General features: G+C 37.8%; 1 protein-coding gene across 4 annotated transcripts in view; it reads left to right on the top strand.

Moving 5' to 3' along the window:
- LOC125458638 (neuronal migration protein doublecortin-like) overlaps positions 1–15,544 on the top strand; it is a 168,405-nt gene that overhangs the window by 139,949 nt on the left and 12,912 nt on the right. For 2 of the 4 annotated variants that reach the window (XM_048544060.2, XM_048544061.1), the window contains exons 5-6: positions 5,421–5,459; positions 8,176–8,286. In XM_048544060.2, coding sequence (XP_048400017.1) covers positions 5,421–5,459; positions 8,176–8,286 — 150 coding nt within the window. Of the gene's footprint in view, positions 1–1,015; positions 1,274–5,420; positions 5,460–8,175; positions 8,287–15,544 lie in introns of those variants that run through there. The other 2 variants (XM_048544062.2, XM_048544063.2) reach the window with 2 other exon arrangements.

Below are 15,544 nucleotides of genomic sequence, written 5' to 3'. Positions count from 1 at the left end.
CTCAGAATTGATGTGACAATCCTGTTTTCAGGTGGTGGATGTCCTGTCTTGTTTACTGCAGGAGCACCTTCCATCCCATATTTCAGAAACAATGATCCTGACACTGCGTATGAGTCTGTTGTTGTACTCTCAAAAGATGTTTTGAGTTCACACATTGATTCACACCCCCACCCAACCCCAATGGTGCCCAACTAACACATCTTATACCCCAATGTGTGATGGCTGAGATAAGTTTAGAATTGTCCTTTGGATGTGGTGGTCATTGAGTTGAACGCATTTGACGATAACGTTGACGCCTATCACCTCATCCGAAGAAATCTTTTAAGGTATCATTTGCTCATTTCAGAGCTACGTATTACATCATGTTCCCTCTAATTTCCTTTCTAGCTTTGCAGGCCTATGAGGTCCTTGCATGACGATAGCTTCTGGAACCAGAAATCAATGCACGGGCATGCTGATGCCAATCACTGTGCGTGGGACTGTGTTGCAGCTACACACACAGCTGCATAGCTTAAAGGGAATATTGGGTGCAACTATAAACTTGTCTCCTTCGATGTTATTGCATTCATCATGAAAACCTTCAACCAATATTTAATCTCCTACTTCAACATGCAAATACCATTCAGTGTGTGGACTTCACTAAAATTGCCTAAGAACTTTTTCAAGCTGCTGACTTTCACAGGTTGACCAGGAGAATCGATGACATCAGCCCCACTGATATTTGATATATTATAATATTTTCTTTTTATTTTAAATATTTATTTCCCTAAAGCTTTTCTTAAGTGGAAAACCAGTTGAGCTGATTAATGGATGAACAAACCAATCTCTGTGAAGTCTGGACTGAAGCACCATTGTTTTCTCAATTCTTCATGTTCATATGTTGTCTGGCAGATTTTGTCCTATGAATGTCCTTCATTCACCACACAACCTGTTTGATAGTTTTTTGAAAGATAATGATATCCAGCTCTCAAGAGCTTACTGCTTCCTGATATCCTCATCCTTCTGTTTCATTTAGGAAGAAAGCTATTCTGCCACACACAAAAGAAGGATTTGATGATTAAGGAAAGGGACCATGGGGATCAGGTCCAGAACAAGTGAGCCTCCTATCTATCTTCAGCCTCCCATAGCCTGCAACTGATGACGTTTCCAATTTGGGAGTCTATAGTTGGGGGTTGGGGAGGCCAGTCCCGCACTTTTATGTTTGGTTTCAATTTTTCTCTGATCTGTCAATAATTTTGTTTAACATCATTAAATAAACAACTCTTTAGTTACACGTTTCAGTGTCTTCTTTGGCTTATAGACCTTCATTATTCTAGTGTATAAGATGGCGCAAATCACGATCCTCTATTCCAGCCATAATGCATTACCTATTTTTAAACTTAAGGCTTTGCAGTTCTAGTCACATCAAGGAATTTTAGAAGTAATGAATATTTCATAACAGCTACTTTGCAGAATACTTTTCAGATCTTTTTGACATTTTTCACAATAAATCCAATGTTACGTCTGTATTTATTTCATATTGCGGTTGTGTTATATTTACCATTTTTCTCCGTTTTAATCTATCTGAACTGGTGCAAATGCATTGGGCTTACTGGTGCCCGTTGTTTAACGCATCCAAAATACACTCACTTATACTGACCTTAATTCTCAGATATTCTCACTGAGTTTATTGGTGCAGTCACCAGCTTATATCAACTTGAGGTAAAAACCACATTTTGTTTTTGCAAGTCGAACTTTTTCTGAAACTGGAAAAATGATGAACAGTGGATGGAATCTTCCTGACATAGAGGTGGGAATTGAATTTAATTAGATGAGGTTTGTCACCTTTCCAGCCTTTTGTCCAAAATGGTTTCTGGATGGAAAGGTTGAAGTTCCATTTTGGCACGCTGTTGATATCTGAGGCCCACAAACAGTCAATTAATATAAGGGCCTATTCCTAATTGGGCTCAATCTTTTCAGTGGCAGGCTGGGGAAGAATGAGCTAATCAAATAACTGGTTGATCAGTGCTGGGGAATGGGCTGTCCCTTGATCTGTAATAGTGCGTGCAACTATGATGGTGAGGTGGCTGGTCAAAGTCACTCTCTTTAGCTTGCTTCAGATGTGCATTCTTGCCTTGACCGCCACCACTCCTCTCTCTGGTTACTGAGGTTACAGGGACATCCTGATCCTGGTTCTAATCTGGTTAGAAAGTCGATCAGCAGCCAATCAGCTGTGTGATTGCTGGAAGACCTGGCAGACTTTCCATCTTTTAAGGTGCTGATTTCTCTCCTCCATTCTCTCTCACTTTCACTTGGAGCAGCATCTTCCAGATTTCGAGCTATGGTGAACAATCACTGCATTTTGGTTAACAGACAGTACATTAGCATCAATCCTTACCCACAAATATTTGCTCCTCAGATAAACAGGAGGTCTTTTCTACAAATGAGGAAGCTAAGTCAGAAATGGGAATCGGGTCAAACTGTATTTCATTTGCAAAATGCATCTGAATAGGATCAGAATAACTTGCAACCTCCCTTGAGATACACCTTAGGTAGAGATGCTACTTTGGGTACAGCACTGTCATTTGCCATGGCATCCTTGTATTATGAGTTTTCAGCAATGGTTAATGTTGAAATCAACCTGGGTGCAGACCTTGTTGTTATCTAGTAAATCTTTCTGAAAAGTTCACAAATTAGAAATTGCAACTATGATGTCCTTCAGTATCAAACCTGCTGTTCAGATTCACACATAAAACGTAACTATTTGGTGAAGACAGTGGAAAGAGCCAAGGGAAGAACCCTCAGTAGTGGAGGAGTGAACAGTTGCCAGAGGGGGTGGCTGGCTTTAAGATCTCATAGCTCAGTTGCTTCATTTTCCAGTTCAGTTGTGCCTATTTGAGTGAGTTCCTCCAAAACAGGGTGCAGATTGGACAGTAAGAATATCATTTAATGGTCCTAACACATCATTGTCAGCAGAGTGGAAAATCAAGTAATTATTCTTATATTGTAGAGTTCTTTGACTCCACTATTATTTTGAATTTAAGCAGTTAAGTAAAAAGACTTCTATTCATCTGGAATTATTATAAATTTGCACTTTACGGAATTTGCACGGAACTATGGCAACCCTGTTTACATGTGTAAAATAGGGCTTCTGACACCTGTGCTAATGTCACAAGAAGGAAGTCTCCAGGCAAACGTGACAAGATTGTTCTGAAATACTTAAAATGATTATTTGTAATGCATCTAGACACTATGAATGGATGTATCTTTAACCCTTTTCTTACTATTTGGATATAAATTCATTCACTATGTAATCCTTAGTTTCCTTTTAATACCTAAGCACCAAGTAGGATATATAATGTAATATTATTAATTTACATGTTTCATTTTCTTACAGAATCGCTGTGTTCACAAACTCCACAAATCATATTTTGGACTGTTCAGTAGTTAACAGATGTGGGTAATTAAATCTAGCCAATACAGGAATAAGACAATTTGCAGTGAGACATTCAGTTTCTCCTTGCAGTACAAAACTATGCTTACTATTCATCGACACTGAAATCATTTTTCACATCTCTAAAGATAGTTTAGAGATTCTACAGCATTCCAAAATGTGCAAGATGTGAGAATTAGGTTAAAAAATGTTCTTCTGTTATCCACACTTCATGTTATTTAATTACATTGACTGATCTGTCAAATATTTTATCATTTAAATTGATCGAACAAACATGACTTTGCACTGAAAATGTGAATCTGAAGTGATTAATACATACAATAATTCTTACAATTAATTCTTACAATAAAGTAAAAGCACGGGTTATTGCTGATGATTTAAAGCACACAGAGATTATACCAATTATGAATGAGGAAATGCATCGGAAGAGATCAATGCTAACTAAATGCAGTAAGCAGTTACATAGATAACAAAGTGTGGAGCTGGATGAACACAACAGGCCAAGCCCCTTGTGCTCCTGAGATGCTGCTTGGCCTGCGATGTTCATCCAGCTCCACACTTTGTTATCTTGGATTCTCCAGCATCTGCAGTTCCCATCATCTCTGAAGCAGTTACATAGTTTGGTTTAGCTCATATTTTACTGGAAAGTATAACTGAGCAAGGTAAAAATTTACAATTAAATTTTTACTGTAAAATCATGCGCAATAGAGCAACTATATTCGATAGACCAACATTCAGAACTTTGATTTAGATTTGAATGCCCACTTGCGTCTGTTGCAGATTTAATTTGTGGCTACAAATATTTTTTAATTGTCTGCTGTGCACAACCTTGGGACCTATGTACGGGACTCAGTACTGAACCAGAATATGGTTGTTAACCTAGAATGCTAATATGTCAAAGGAAATGAGGATGCAGGAAAGCAAGGAAACTGAAGTTCCTAATTGCTACAAATTAAAGAATATTATTGAGGAAGTATTCATTCTTGCATAGAGTGACTAGCACTTTAAAGAAAGCCAATGAAAAGTTTTGACTTTTGAAATAAATGAATAACCTGCAAGGGAAAGCAGTTCAGTCATTTCTAAATCTGCAATTAATCTGTGGAAATTGAAGCATTTCCATATTTATGTCTTGACTGTATAAAAAGATTTACTCTAAGGGACTTAACGGAATAAAGTATAGAACACTAATATTCTAAATTGTCATGCAGCCAGGTATGTTACAATTAAATTACCTTGCTAACTAATAAAAGTCATGCCATCTCAAAGTCCTAAGGACCCGTGTCAAACCCAGCCATAGCAGATCATGGAATTTGAATTCAATTAAAATCTTCAATAAAGAGACTAATGATGATAATGAAACCATTGATGATTGTTGTAAAAACCCATCGGGTTCACTAACGTCCTTTAGGGAAGGAAATCTGCCATTGTTACCTGTTCTGGCCTACGTATGACTGCAGACCCTCAACAATGTAGTTGACTCTTAACCTTCATCTGGGCAATTAGGGATGGGCAATAAATACTGGCTTAGCTAAATTGACATCCAGTGAGTGAATAAAAAAGAGTTACATAGTACACAAGGCATGACCTGGTGAGTTCTGTAAACTTCACCTAAATTAATTTTGGACAGTAGTAAAGACTTGTGAAGATAATGTTATTTGATAAATCTAATTTCTAGGACTCTTAAGGAGTGTCCTAAGTAATAAACTAAATTTCTGGAATACAAAATTTGAGTTAATAAAACACAGAATAGTCTTTTAAAAAAAATTAATTCATTGAAAGGTTGAAGAAAAAACATTGGAGCTTGTTTAAAGTGCTGGAACAATATTGTAATTATAACATGTTAAAATAGGAAAACTGAAACTGAAAAGAATTCCTTCCCCATAGAGGAAATGAGGATTTAAAAAAACGATTAAGAGAAAATGGCTCAGATGTTTGCCAGGTGTTATGATCTGTTAATTGTCTGATTAAAGCTTTTGTACTCTCCAAGAGGTGCACAGAAGCCAGAAGCTGGGAGGTTTTGATGTTGGTAAGTAAAGGATTCACTGGTGACAGGTTTTCATAAGCAGAAACGTTTGCAATGTGTTGGGATGAACATTTGAAGAAAAGTTGATGACGGGAGAAGAGAAACATTGAAATAAAACCGAGTGCAGAATTCATTAGGTACAATGATGTAGCCCACAAGCTTCTGTACCTTTTCCAACTTTTTGTTCTGAAATACACATATAAAGTAGCAACATTATATTCAATATTTCCAAGTGCACTGCTCAACACTGACTAGATAATTTGAGATTTGTTCTCTTTCTTTTGTGGTGTTTAGTTATTCTCCAGTCTCTTTTTATTAATTGTGGCTGTATCTCTCAAAGAATGCCAATGTATGTCTCTGTTGTTGTTCAGCTAATCCCTTTTTAAAATTCAATCACTGATATTTCTGCTTTCAGTAGGTCTTATGGCCGCCTTTTGTGTCAATTCCTGCTGTGATCTCTTTTCTAAGTTTGGCTGTCACTCTTTCTTACTTTCTTTTGCTATCACTTCTTTTTTCTATTACCTTTTGAATTGAAATTGAATGTTTTTTTCACCTGGTCATGTTTGGTCGTATGCAGAGTTCAGCAACATCTGTTTATTCCTGAAGTCATTAAGATACTCTTTGTCCAGATCTTGGCTTGATTTTTGATCTCTGAATGTACCTATTGGTTTGATTGGCTATATTTGGACCTTGTATTAAAATTTAAAGACAAAATAATTTTTAGCTGCAAAACTATTTCGAGATGATGACATATTTAGTAAATAGTAAATGATTGTTACAATTAGAAATTTCATGTTACAGGAATACGCCCCTTAGCTGTTTGAGCTCGCTGTGCCATGCAGTCAAATCATGACTGACCTGGTCACGGTCTCAAATCCATTTCCCTTCCACTTGCCATATGCTCACACTCAACTTGAAACCTCCGATTCCCTTAATGGAGTCAAGTTGCTTTCTTGCAAAATGCGACGCAGTAGCTGAATGTTTAAAAGCCAAGCGATAGTAACCAGCTCATAGATTCTACTGTTTCTTCTTCTCACAGACATCAAACATGTCATCAATCTGAAAGGGGCAATTGGATTCAGTGCATGTCTTGACTGCTGTGTTAATGTTTGTCTATATAATATTTAATATATGTAGATATATATGTGTTTTTGTCTCAGTGTATAAGTATGTATGTGTGTGATTATTACATATATATGAGTTTGTCTATATAATAAAATTCAGTGCAGTTTAGCTTGTTTCTAATCGTATCAGCCCCAGGCATAACCTTTCAAGCAAATTGTCTGAACTTCACGCACCAGCAACTAAACATTTCAAAATGTTGTTTTCTGATGATTTGCCAGTAATACGCCACCGATTACAAATCCTGGTTCATATCAAGGTCAGACAGTTTTATTTCAGTCTAGCAGTCATTTAATTCCTGTACTCTAGCCTACTTTGTAAGGAGCACTGAAGTATACAGCAGTCCCTTATTATAGCAACTTCAGATTATACCACAATCTCTGTTACAACATAAATTGTTTATGGCTGCCTCTTTAATAAATAAACCACATAAAACATGTTCCCTAGTGTAGCTGTCTTTACTGAACCATCCTTACAGAGAGTATCTGAGTTATTACACACCTCTGAAAGATTGGTCTTGGACTGATACAGAGGTAGGGATGCTATCACTGAGTCACAAGTGTACCCTGGAGAGTAGCTGGCTTATGGTTTATTTAAAATAGGTGAGCTGATCTTTTATCAAATGGAATATTGGGTAATGAATATTGGATAATGATCTGAGTGAAGTTTCAACCACTGAGACACACCAATATTGATATTCAATGGTTAAGAACTAGCAACAATTTTGTAAATTGCTCATGGGAACCTCATTAAATTACATTCTTTGCTTTCTTCACTTTCTACTTATATCCCAAAGGAATTTGTTCCTTGCCAAACTCTAGGTCTATAGGCTGTGGTTCCTTCAAGTGTGAACAATGACCATATGTTACATATGAGTCTTGGTAAAAGATGGAAAAAAAAACTATTCAGTTGAATGGAGTATGGAATATGGCTGTTACAAACTGGACTGTAGCTAACTCTTTGTTTGAACTTTTGTGTACGTCAAAAACATTCTAGGTAATGACACTGCATGGGATAGAGTTTCCCACACAGCTTATTCTGACTCCAACCATTTTTCTCAATTAATTTCATAACCTGAAAATCAGAAGTAGAATTAAAAAATGCTTTTTGAATCGCAGTTCATGAAACGTACACCTGGCTGTGGGAAGGTTGTGGATATAAGACCAGTGAAGAAAATCTTGCAAGCATTAATGTGCTGTTGGCTATACACAGATAAATCATATTCTCTCAGTTGACAGTGGCTATATTTTGCTTTGCCATTTATCTAATATACAAATAAGATCAAGATTATCTCACGGTAAGGGTCCAGTTATTAATTGTTCTCAAAGTGAAGTTTCATCACAACCATTAATATAGTAATAATTTCTGTAAGTCTTGACAAGATGATCAATACATCTCAATTCTAAAACAGCAGCATCAACACACAAATTTCAATGTTGTTGGTAATGCAGAGATGCACATAGTGCATGGTTCATAGATTGCCCAGGGAGGAAAGAGACTAGTCAGAAAGTAAGTCAGATTCAATGTGGTAAGTTGTCATTTATTATTATTTGTGGGAGGTTGTTCTTAAATTTGATGTTTCTTTACTTTTAACTAGAATGTCGTGTGGTGAAGACAAATCCTGGTGCCAAATCAGCTAATGCCTCACAGAGGTCCACAGGCAAGAGCTCTGGAGCTTCCCGGCGTAGTAAGTCCCCTGCGGACTCTGGTAAGTAGAAACCATTGGCACTTCAAAGGCCTGAGAAACAGAATTAAATGAAAGCTAGTTGACATGTGACTATGACCATCTATCAATCAAAATGAACCAGTTTGTAAGGTATATGCATCTTAATTCTTAATGCAGGCAAGCTAAAATGTGTGATTAAATCTCACTATAATTACAACAGATGCAACTTAAAATAGAGACATTCCTTGTGAGTATTATTATACATAATTGAATAGTTTTCTTGCTTGCTCGTTTTTTTAATATGGCTTCCCAAATGTTAAGCCCTGTATAGGATTGGGAGGGTTGGCCTATTGCATGGGCAAAATTTTGCAATGTGGCAATGCCTCAAATGGAATGTTGACAGTGGGGTAATGACAAAGTCAGCACTTTACAGACTGGACTGTTTCGCTACTCCCTGATGTCCATCAATCATAATTTTAAAAATAAAACATACTGATTATAATATTGAATGCTTTAATGAATGCTAGACACAGGAGCACCACTTTAAAAAATATGAGACCTGAAATGACATGAGACTTACCTGCAATATCAGTGAAAGACTAAGAGGAACCCTATGGGTTTCAGACTACAGCTGAAATTTGTTAATCTACATCGCACAGCAAATTACTCCAGTCATATCAAGCTAATAACTTACATTTGTAATTATACATTTTTCTTTGATATTTTTGAGTGCTTAAAAATAAACTAGCTTGTATCTGCAATATCCTTCTACAATAGAAAAATTGAGTTGAAAAAGAAAACTAGATCAAAAAAGTAAATGATCCAAAGCATTTTAGAGTGATTGAAATACTTTTGAAACAGAGTCATTGTTGTCAGAAACATAGAGCCAATATCCACGCAGAAAGTTCCCACAATAGCAACACCACAATCTGATCACTTGTTTTAGTGACATTGGACACTGGTTGAGGAATAAACCTTGCAAGACAATGTCAGGTGAATTGCACCATTAGTTTACTTACATCCATGCGAGAAGGCAAAAAGGGCCCCCAATATCCCATCCAAAAAACCATACCTCCAGATGCACAGCACTGTCTCAGTAATGCACAGACGCATTCTTGTCAATTTTGAGTATAACTCTCTGGCGTAGGATATGAACCTGCAATCTCTGACCCTGACCGTGACTCTGACTGACACAGCTAACAGCAAAAGCGGGGACTGCCCTCTTGTCTTCTAACGAACTGTACATTTAATTCAAATAATAGAAGTTGCACCTAATGGGTGAAATGAACATTCTACACTTTTAATGATCTGCAATAACCTCATTGCTCTCTCCTTAGATCCACTAAACTATTTTGGAAACAAAGGAATTCATTGAAAATGTTTAGAGTGGTCCAGCTTAATAGTTTCGGTTTATACAGTCATTCCCTTAACTGCATAACCAGCAAATTGTACGTCAAAGTTGCACTTAATTGTTCTAACCACCCAAAACAGACAGAAATAATGTCTGTACAAATAAATCACACACCCAGTAATGTAAATGGTAATTAAGTCTTTTAATTTAGTAAAGGAGAGAAACACTGCCCTGTAATAGCTGATTTGTCCAATACGTGCCTTAAATGTTCAGCCATGTGGCTTGACCGAGGCCCACTGCTGTACTACTTAAATCCTTCTGCACCTCATTTAAAACCTTGCATCCTTGGCTTTTCACCAGTACACTAAAATTCACAGATTAAAATGGGGATCAGAAATCAGTTGTTGTACCCTCTATTTAAAGTTTTGGGCAACATCACTGTTTCTTAGGCTGGCCAAATGGACATCTAGCTTTATTTGTTTGAACCTTCAAATTTTAGAAAGTGTTTGCAAGTCACGCTTGTTAGAAGACATATATTGAACTGCAAACAGGCAGAGGCAGAAGAAACTTTGGCTGCTGTAGGTTTCTCAGACCTAGTCTGACTGGCTCACTGTACAATAATGGGATGTGGATTGATCAAAAACATTTAGGTTATTCTGTGAGCTTCATGCTGCGTGTGATAGAGTCTGTTTTGTTGGAATAAAATCACGTAAAACATTTTTGAGTTTCATGGGTTGATTTAATTAAATATTAGTAATCTTCACCCAAGTTTATTTGAATAGAAATGTACATCTGGCACTAAAAGTCAATAGAAATGTGTAATTAAGGATTGAGATTTTCTAAAGGCTGGGAATAATGCATGTGTGCTGGCTCTACTGTTATTGCATTTCCTCATTAGTTGGCATTTGATCTTGTGCAGGAACCCAAGTGCTGGCCAGAGAGTGAACATACAGCATCTCCTGTTAAATCAAATCACAGGCTTTGCAGAGAAAACCTGGATTCAGTTGTAGGAGATGGCCTTGCTCTAACTATTTTGTGATTGAATTTGACCTCGGAAGACCAGAATCGTGTTTGATGAATGATAGGCACTGCACTGTAATTTTATGCTCCGACAATAGCACTTTCAAAGACAAAGGAATTGGCTTATGCGTGAACCAGCGGCAATTTCAGATTCGACAAGAGCTTGTCAGTCTCCTCCCAGAAGCAGACACTGTTCCCTTGAGTCATTAACCGAGAAATTGCTCAATAGCAGCAGATGTTCTTCAGCCATGCCAATTGAATTTTCAAGCTTGCAGATTTTCTTGTTGTGAAGTGTGGTTTATAACTGATCTATATATTTTCCCAATTCCTTTAGTTATCCTTATTGAGCACATTTTGGGATAAATCAGTGACTGCTTCGTTCTTGCAGTGGCAGGCTTGTTGATGGGCATGAAAACATTCAGATAAGAAAACTCAGTTTAGTTACAGTTCAGGAATCTGAAATTACTTATGACCAAACAACCTAGTTTGGACAACACATTGCACTTCTGTACCTTCATCTTAAACATGTGCTAACATTTTTGTAAAGCTCAAAAATAAGTTTTCTCAACTGTGGTGTAGTGAAAACAAAAATCTTGCATATTATTCAACAGTTTTTCATCCATGGTACGTGGGTGTCACTCAAAAAGGGAGCATTTATTCACCATCCTTGCTGTCCTTGAGAAGATGATGGCGTGCCGCCCGCATGAAATACCACAGGCCATGTAGTGAAGGTATTTCCACAGCGCTGTATGGAAGAATTACATAACCCAGCAATGAAGAAGATGTAGCTTTTTAATTCTAAATCAGGGGGTCTAGGCCCAGAAGGTCAGCCTTCCTGCTTCTCGGATGCTGCTTGGCCTGCTGTGTTTCCCCAGCTCCACACCTTGTTATCTCTGTTGCACAAGTTGTAGCTGCTGATGAATCCAGCCCATTTGATGCACCTGTCTTCCCCAGTGGTAAGGTATTGGAAAGTACAATCAATGAAGCTTTGATAAGTTATTGCCATGCAATTTGTACATGGTACACACTTCAGACCACAATGTAGTAAGTGAAATTTAGCAGTGATGGATTGGATATCAATCAGACGGGCTGTGTTGTCCTGAATGGTATTGAACCTGCATTCATCAGACAAGTGGCAGGTAATCCATCACACTCCTGACTTGTGATCTGAGGGGGATGGAAATGCTTTGGGTAGATAGGGGTTGAAACACTTAGGATACCCAGCTTCTGACCTACTCTTGTAGCTGTGATATTTATACAGCTGGTCCTGTTACGTTTCTGTCAATGGTGATCCCCACGATATTGATGGCAAGTGGTTCAGCAATGTCAACATCATTGAACATTAAGTATAGATGGGTACATCATGTCTTATTGGACATTGTTATTGGCTGGCATTTCTATGGTATGTCAGTTATGTGCTATTTACCAACCCTGGCCGAACTGTAGCCAAGATTTTATTACATAACTGTTCTGATATCTGAGGAGCTGTGAGTGGAACTGAACACAGCAATCATTAGCAAGACGTAGAGAAGATGCTAGAGATCACTGCACCTAGGACACTACCATAAGGAGATCTACAGTGATCTCCTGGACCCTAAATGAATGACTTCAAACAATCTTATTGTGCAAGATGTGACTTTAAGCACTGGAGAGTTTTCCTGACAGTTCAAAATCCTGAAACTCCCTCACTGACAGCACTGTGAAAGTCTGTTGACCATTCACATTCAGTAGTTCATGCATAAGGCTCATGAATACATGGAAAAAGTCAACCAGCAGTAGCCAATAAACAAAAATAGAAATTGCTGGCAAAACTCAGCAGGTCTGGCAGCATCTGTGGGGAGAAAGCAGTATAAGGTAGGGGTGGAGGTTAGATGGACCTCAGGTTTAGGGTAAAAGTTCGGTGTAGCATCTTGGGCCAAAGAGCCTGTACTGTGCAGTACTGTTCTATGTCCTATGTTCTCTATTAATGTTTTGAGTCAGGTGTCTCTTCAAATCAGAACCTTGCTAGCCATGTCCAAATACCACTACTGAATATAGAAGAAAGACAACCATAATTAAATATCCCATAATTCACAACTGCAGGGACCATGTCAATACTCTTAATGGAAAGCAACCAGTTAGGTTCCAATGAAGAGTTGTCCCTTGTATTCAACTCAGACCATTTTTATTAGGGCAGAACAACAAGTGGCCAAGACAGACATCATTCCACTGAAATTAAGTAGAATAGGGAAGTTAATTTAAGGATTCCGACATCCCACCTAGGTGTGCTTTGAGAAGAAACAACTGAAGATATCCTTGCTTTCTGATCTTGTGGTCACAGTTGTAATTACTTAACTGCTAATACGATTACACAACCTAATAATAGGTTGAAACTCTACGAACTTGACAGTTTCATGGTTGAATTTATCATGCAAAACACTGATTCGTTAAATAAAAACACAAATTGCCATATAATCTGATTGATAAAGCACTTGCAGATAATTTGTCCTTTAACTATATAGTTACCAAAACTATAAAATATGCAATAAGGATTTAAAGCATGTCTCCTGAAAATTGTATATTTTGCAGTTTTGGGTTTACGGGGTTTTGTGGTCGATGCTTTCTTTTCCAAACCTTGGACTTCTACCCAATCAACCCAAACTTCCAACAGTTTACAATGCAATTTGTTTATGTACTGAAGGGTGAGAGCAAAAGTCTAACTCATAGAGCAACCTGTTGCAGCACATTCTAGGACAAAATAACATGAGAATCATGGAATTAACAAAAAGTAATTTCTTCCATAGTTAACTTACAATCTGATCAATTACAAATGCCATCTTCTCATTAAAATCGTCAGAAAATGCCTCCTAATTTGCAAACATAATCAAAACAAAACTGTTCCCCCATGTACTTCAATTATGAAACCTATCTAGTTTTGAACCATTAATAATATTTACATAGTCCCTGCACCTGTGAACTGTGAAATATTTAATGATTGCTTTTTAAATATTCAGAAGTGGGATGGCTATCAAGGACAGCATTTAGTATCTATTGCTAGTTGCCCTTTAAAAAGTGGTGGTGAATGAACTGTAGACTCTGAATGATGAACACACTCCCATGGTGCCATAAACGAGAACCTTTCAGGACATTGAGGCGGTGGTCATGAGAAAAGACTGATATATGTCCAAGTGAGGATGTTTTGGAGCTCATAGATGGAAGCTTGGCTTCTTTGATGGCTTGGGCTGTGTGCGCCACCTTCTGTTGTTTCTTACAGTCCTGGGCAAAGCATTTGCTGTACCAGGCCATTATGCACCCATTATGACAGAATGCTTTCAATGGTGTATCTGTAAAAGTTGGTGAGAATCCTTACACACATGCTGGACTTCCTGATCTGCCTGAGGAAGAAGAGGCATTTTTGTTCCTTCTTGACTGTTGCATCTACGTGCGAAGTCCAGGACAGGTTGTTGGTTATTCCCTACTCTATCATTACTATCAAACCGAGAGATTAACCTAAACAGCATACCTATAAGTAGGTTTCATCCTAGTGAATCAACAAGAACATATATTTGCATGCCAGTTAACTAAAAGCATGTGATAGGCAGAGCGAAATTATCCCATAAGCAACAGATCAGATCAAAGGTCTGCAGAACCTGGGACTTCTGAAGTGAGTCTTGCCTACTTAGTCCCCAAAGCCTGTCCACCGTTGTTAATGCACCAGTCAGTAGTGTGATGGAATACTGTCCAGGAACGTGGGTGAGTGGAAGCCCAACAACATTCATGAATCTTGACACGATCCAGGACAAAGCAACCCATGTGATCGGCAGCTCATCTGCAACCTTCACAATTCACCCGCTCCATCGGTGGCAGCAGTGTCTATCATTTATACGGTGTACTGCAATAACTCACCAATGGTTTCTACACAGCACCATCCAAACTCATGACCTCTACCACCTAGATGGACAAGGTTAGCAAAATGCTTGGGAGCCACCACCTACTAGCAACCCCTCCAATGGTGCAACGTCATGTCTTGGAAATATATTGCCATTCCTCAATGATTGCAGAAACAAAATATGCATACACAGGAATTAAGAGCTGCACTATTAGCATACTGGCAACAGTAAAATAATGGTTTACTACCATATTCTCAATGGCAATTACAGACTGCCACATCCAAGGAAGAATTACAAAGTAGTGTGGATTAGTAATGAATGATGCACAATGACATGACAAAAAAGTTGGGGCCCAGTTGGAAGTCAGAACATTTTACATATGATCTTAAGAAACAACAGCAAGAAGATACTTTCAGATCACTCCGTATTGGATTGATGAACAGCCTCCAATGATGACGTTCTTGTTTCTTGTCTCTTGAGCTCACTGGAAAAGTCTTCAGGATGAATTGACTGGCATTTTTTCTTTCCCTCAGGCAGTTTTAATCATTGGGTGGTGAACTTGCTCCCTGCTTTGCCTTGGATGTCAATCCTGGAGCTGTTCCCAATTTAAAAATTCACTTCCAATCACATATAAACTCTGTGCACTGAACGTAATTTCACCCCCAGTATTGTTACCCTTTCAGAACAGAATGATGTTTTTGATGATTTTGCAAAGTAAAACATGGTTTCTATTAAATATTACTCAATTATATGCTACTAAAATTTTACAATGGACATTACAGTGTAATTTGTTGGTGTTTCATACAAAATGTCTTGCTGTTAATGCGTAGTGGAGGAAATGCAGAATTTCTGAATTTGATTAGTTTGCAGAAAATGCTGCTGACATTCCCAAATGTGTGGTTTGTTTGCTTTTCCCTTCTTTATTCAAAGTTCTTCCTTATACAGGGATACATTTTTAAAGGCATTGTCTAATCTTTCATTTTGTTCAATACTTTATTCAATCTTCATTTGTTAACCTGAGTGTTGGTCCAGTGAACAGTAGAAGGCATCTCATTGAGCT

This window comes from Stegostoma tigrinum, chromosome 15 (assembly GCF_030684315.1).
Source record: "Stegostoma tigrinum isolate sSteTig4 chromosome 15, sSteTig4.hap1, whole genome shotgun sequence".
In the NCBI taxonomy this organism is placed as follows: Eukaryota; Metazoa; Chordata; class Chondrichthyes; order Orectolobiformes; family Stegostomatidae; genus Stegostoma; species Stegostoma tigrinum.
Note: the sequence above shows the minus strand (reverse complement) of the source record. Positions and strands in the feature narration are given on the sequence as shown.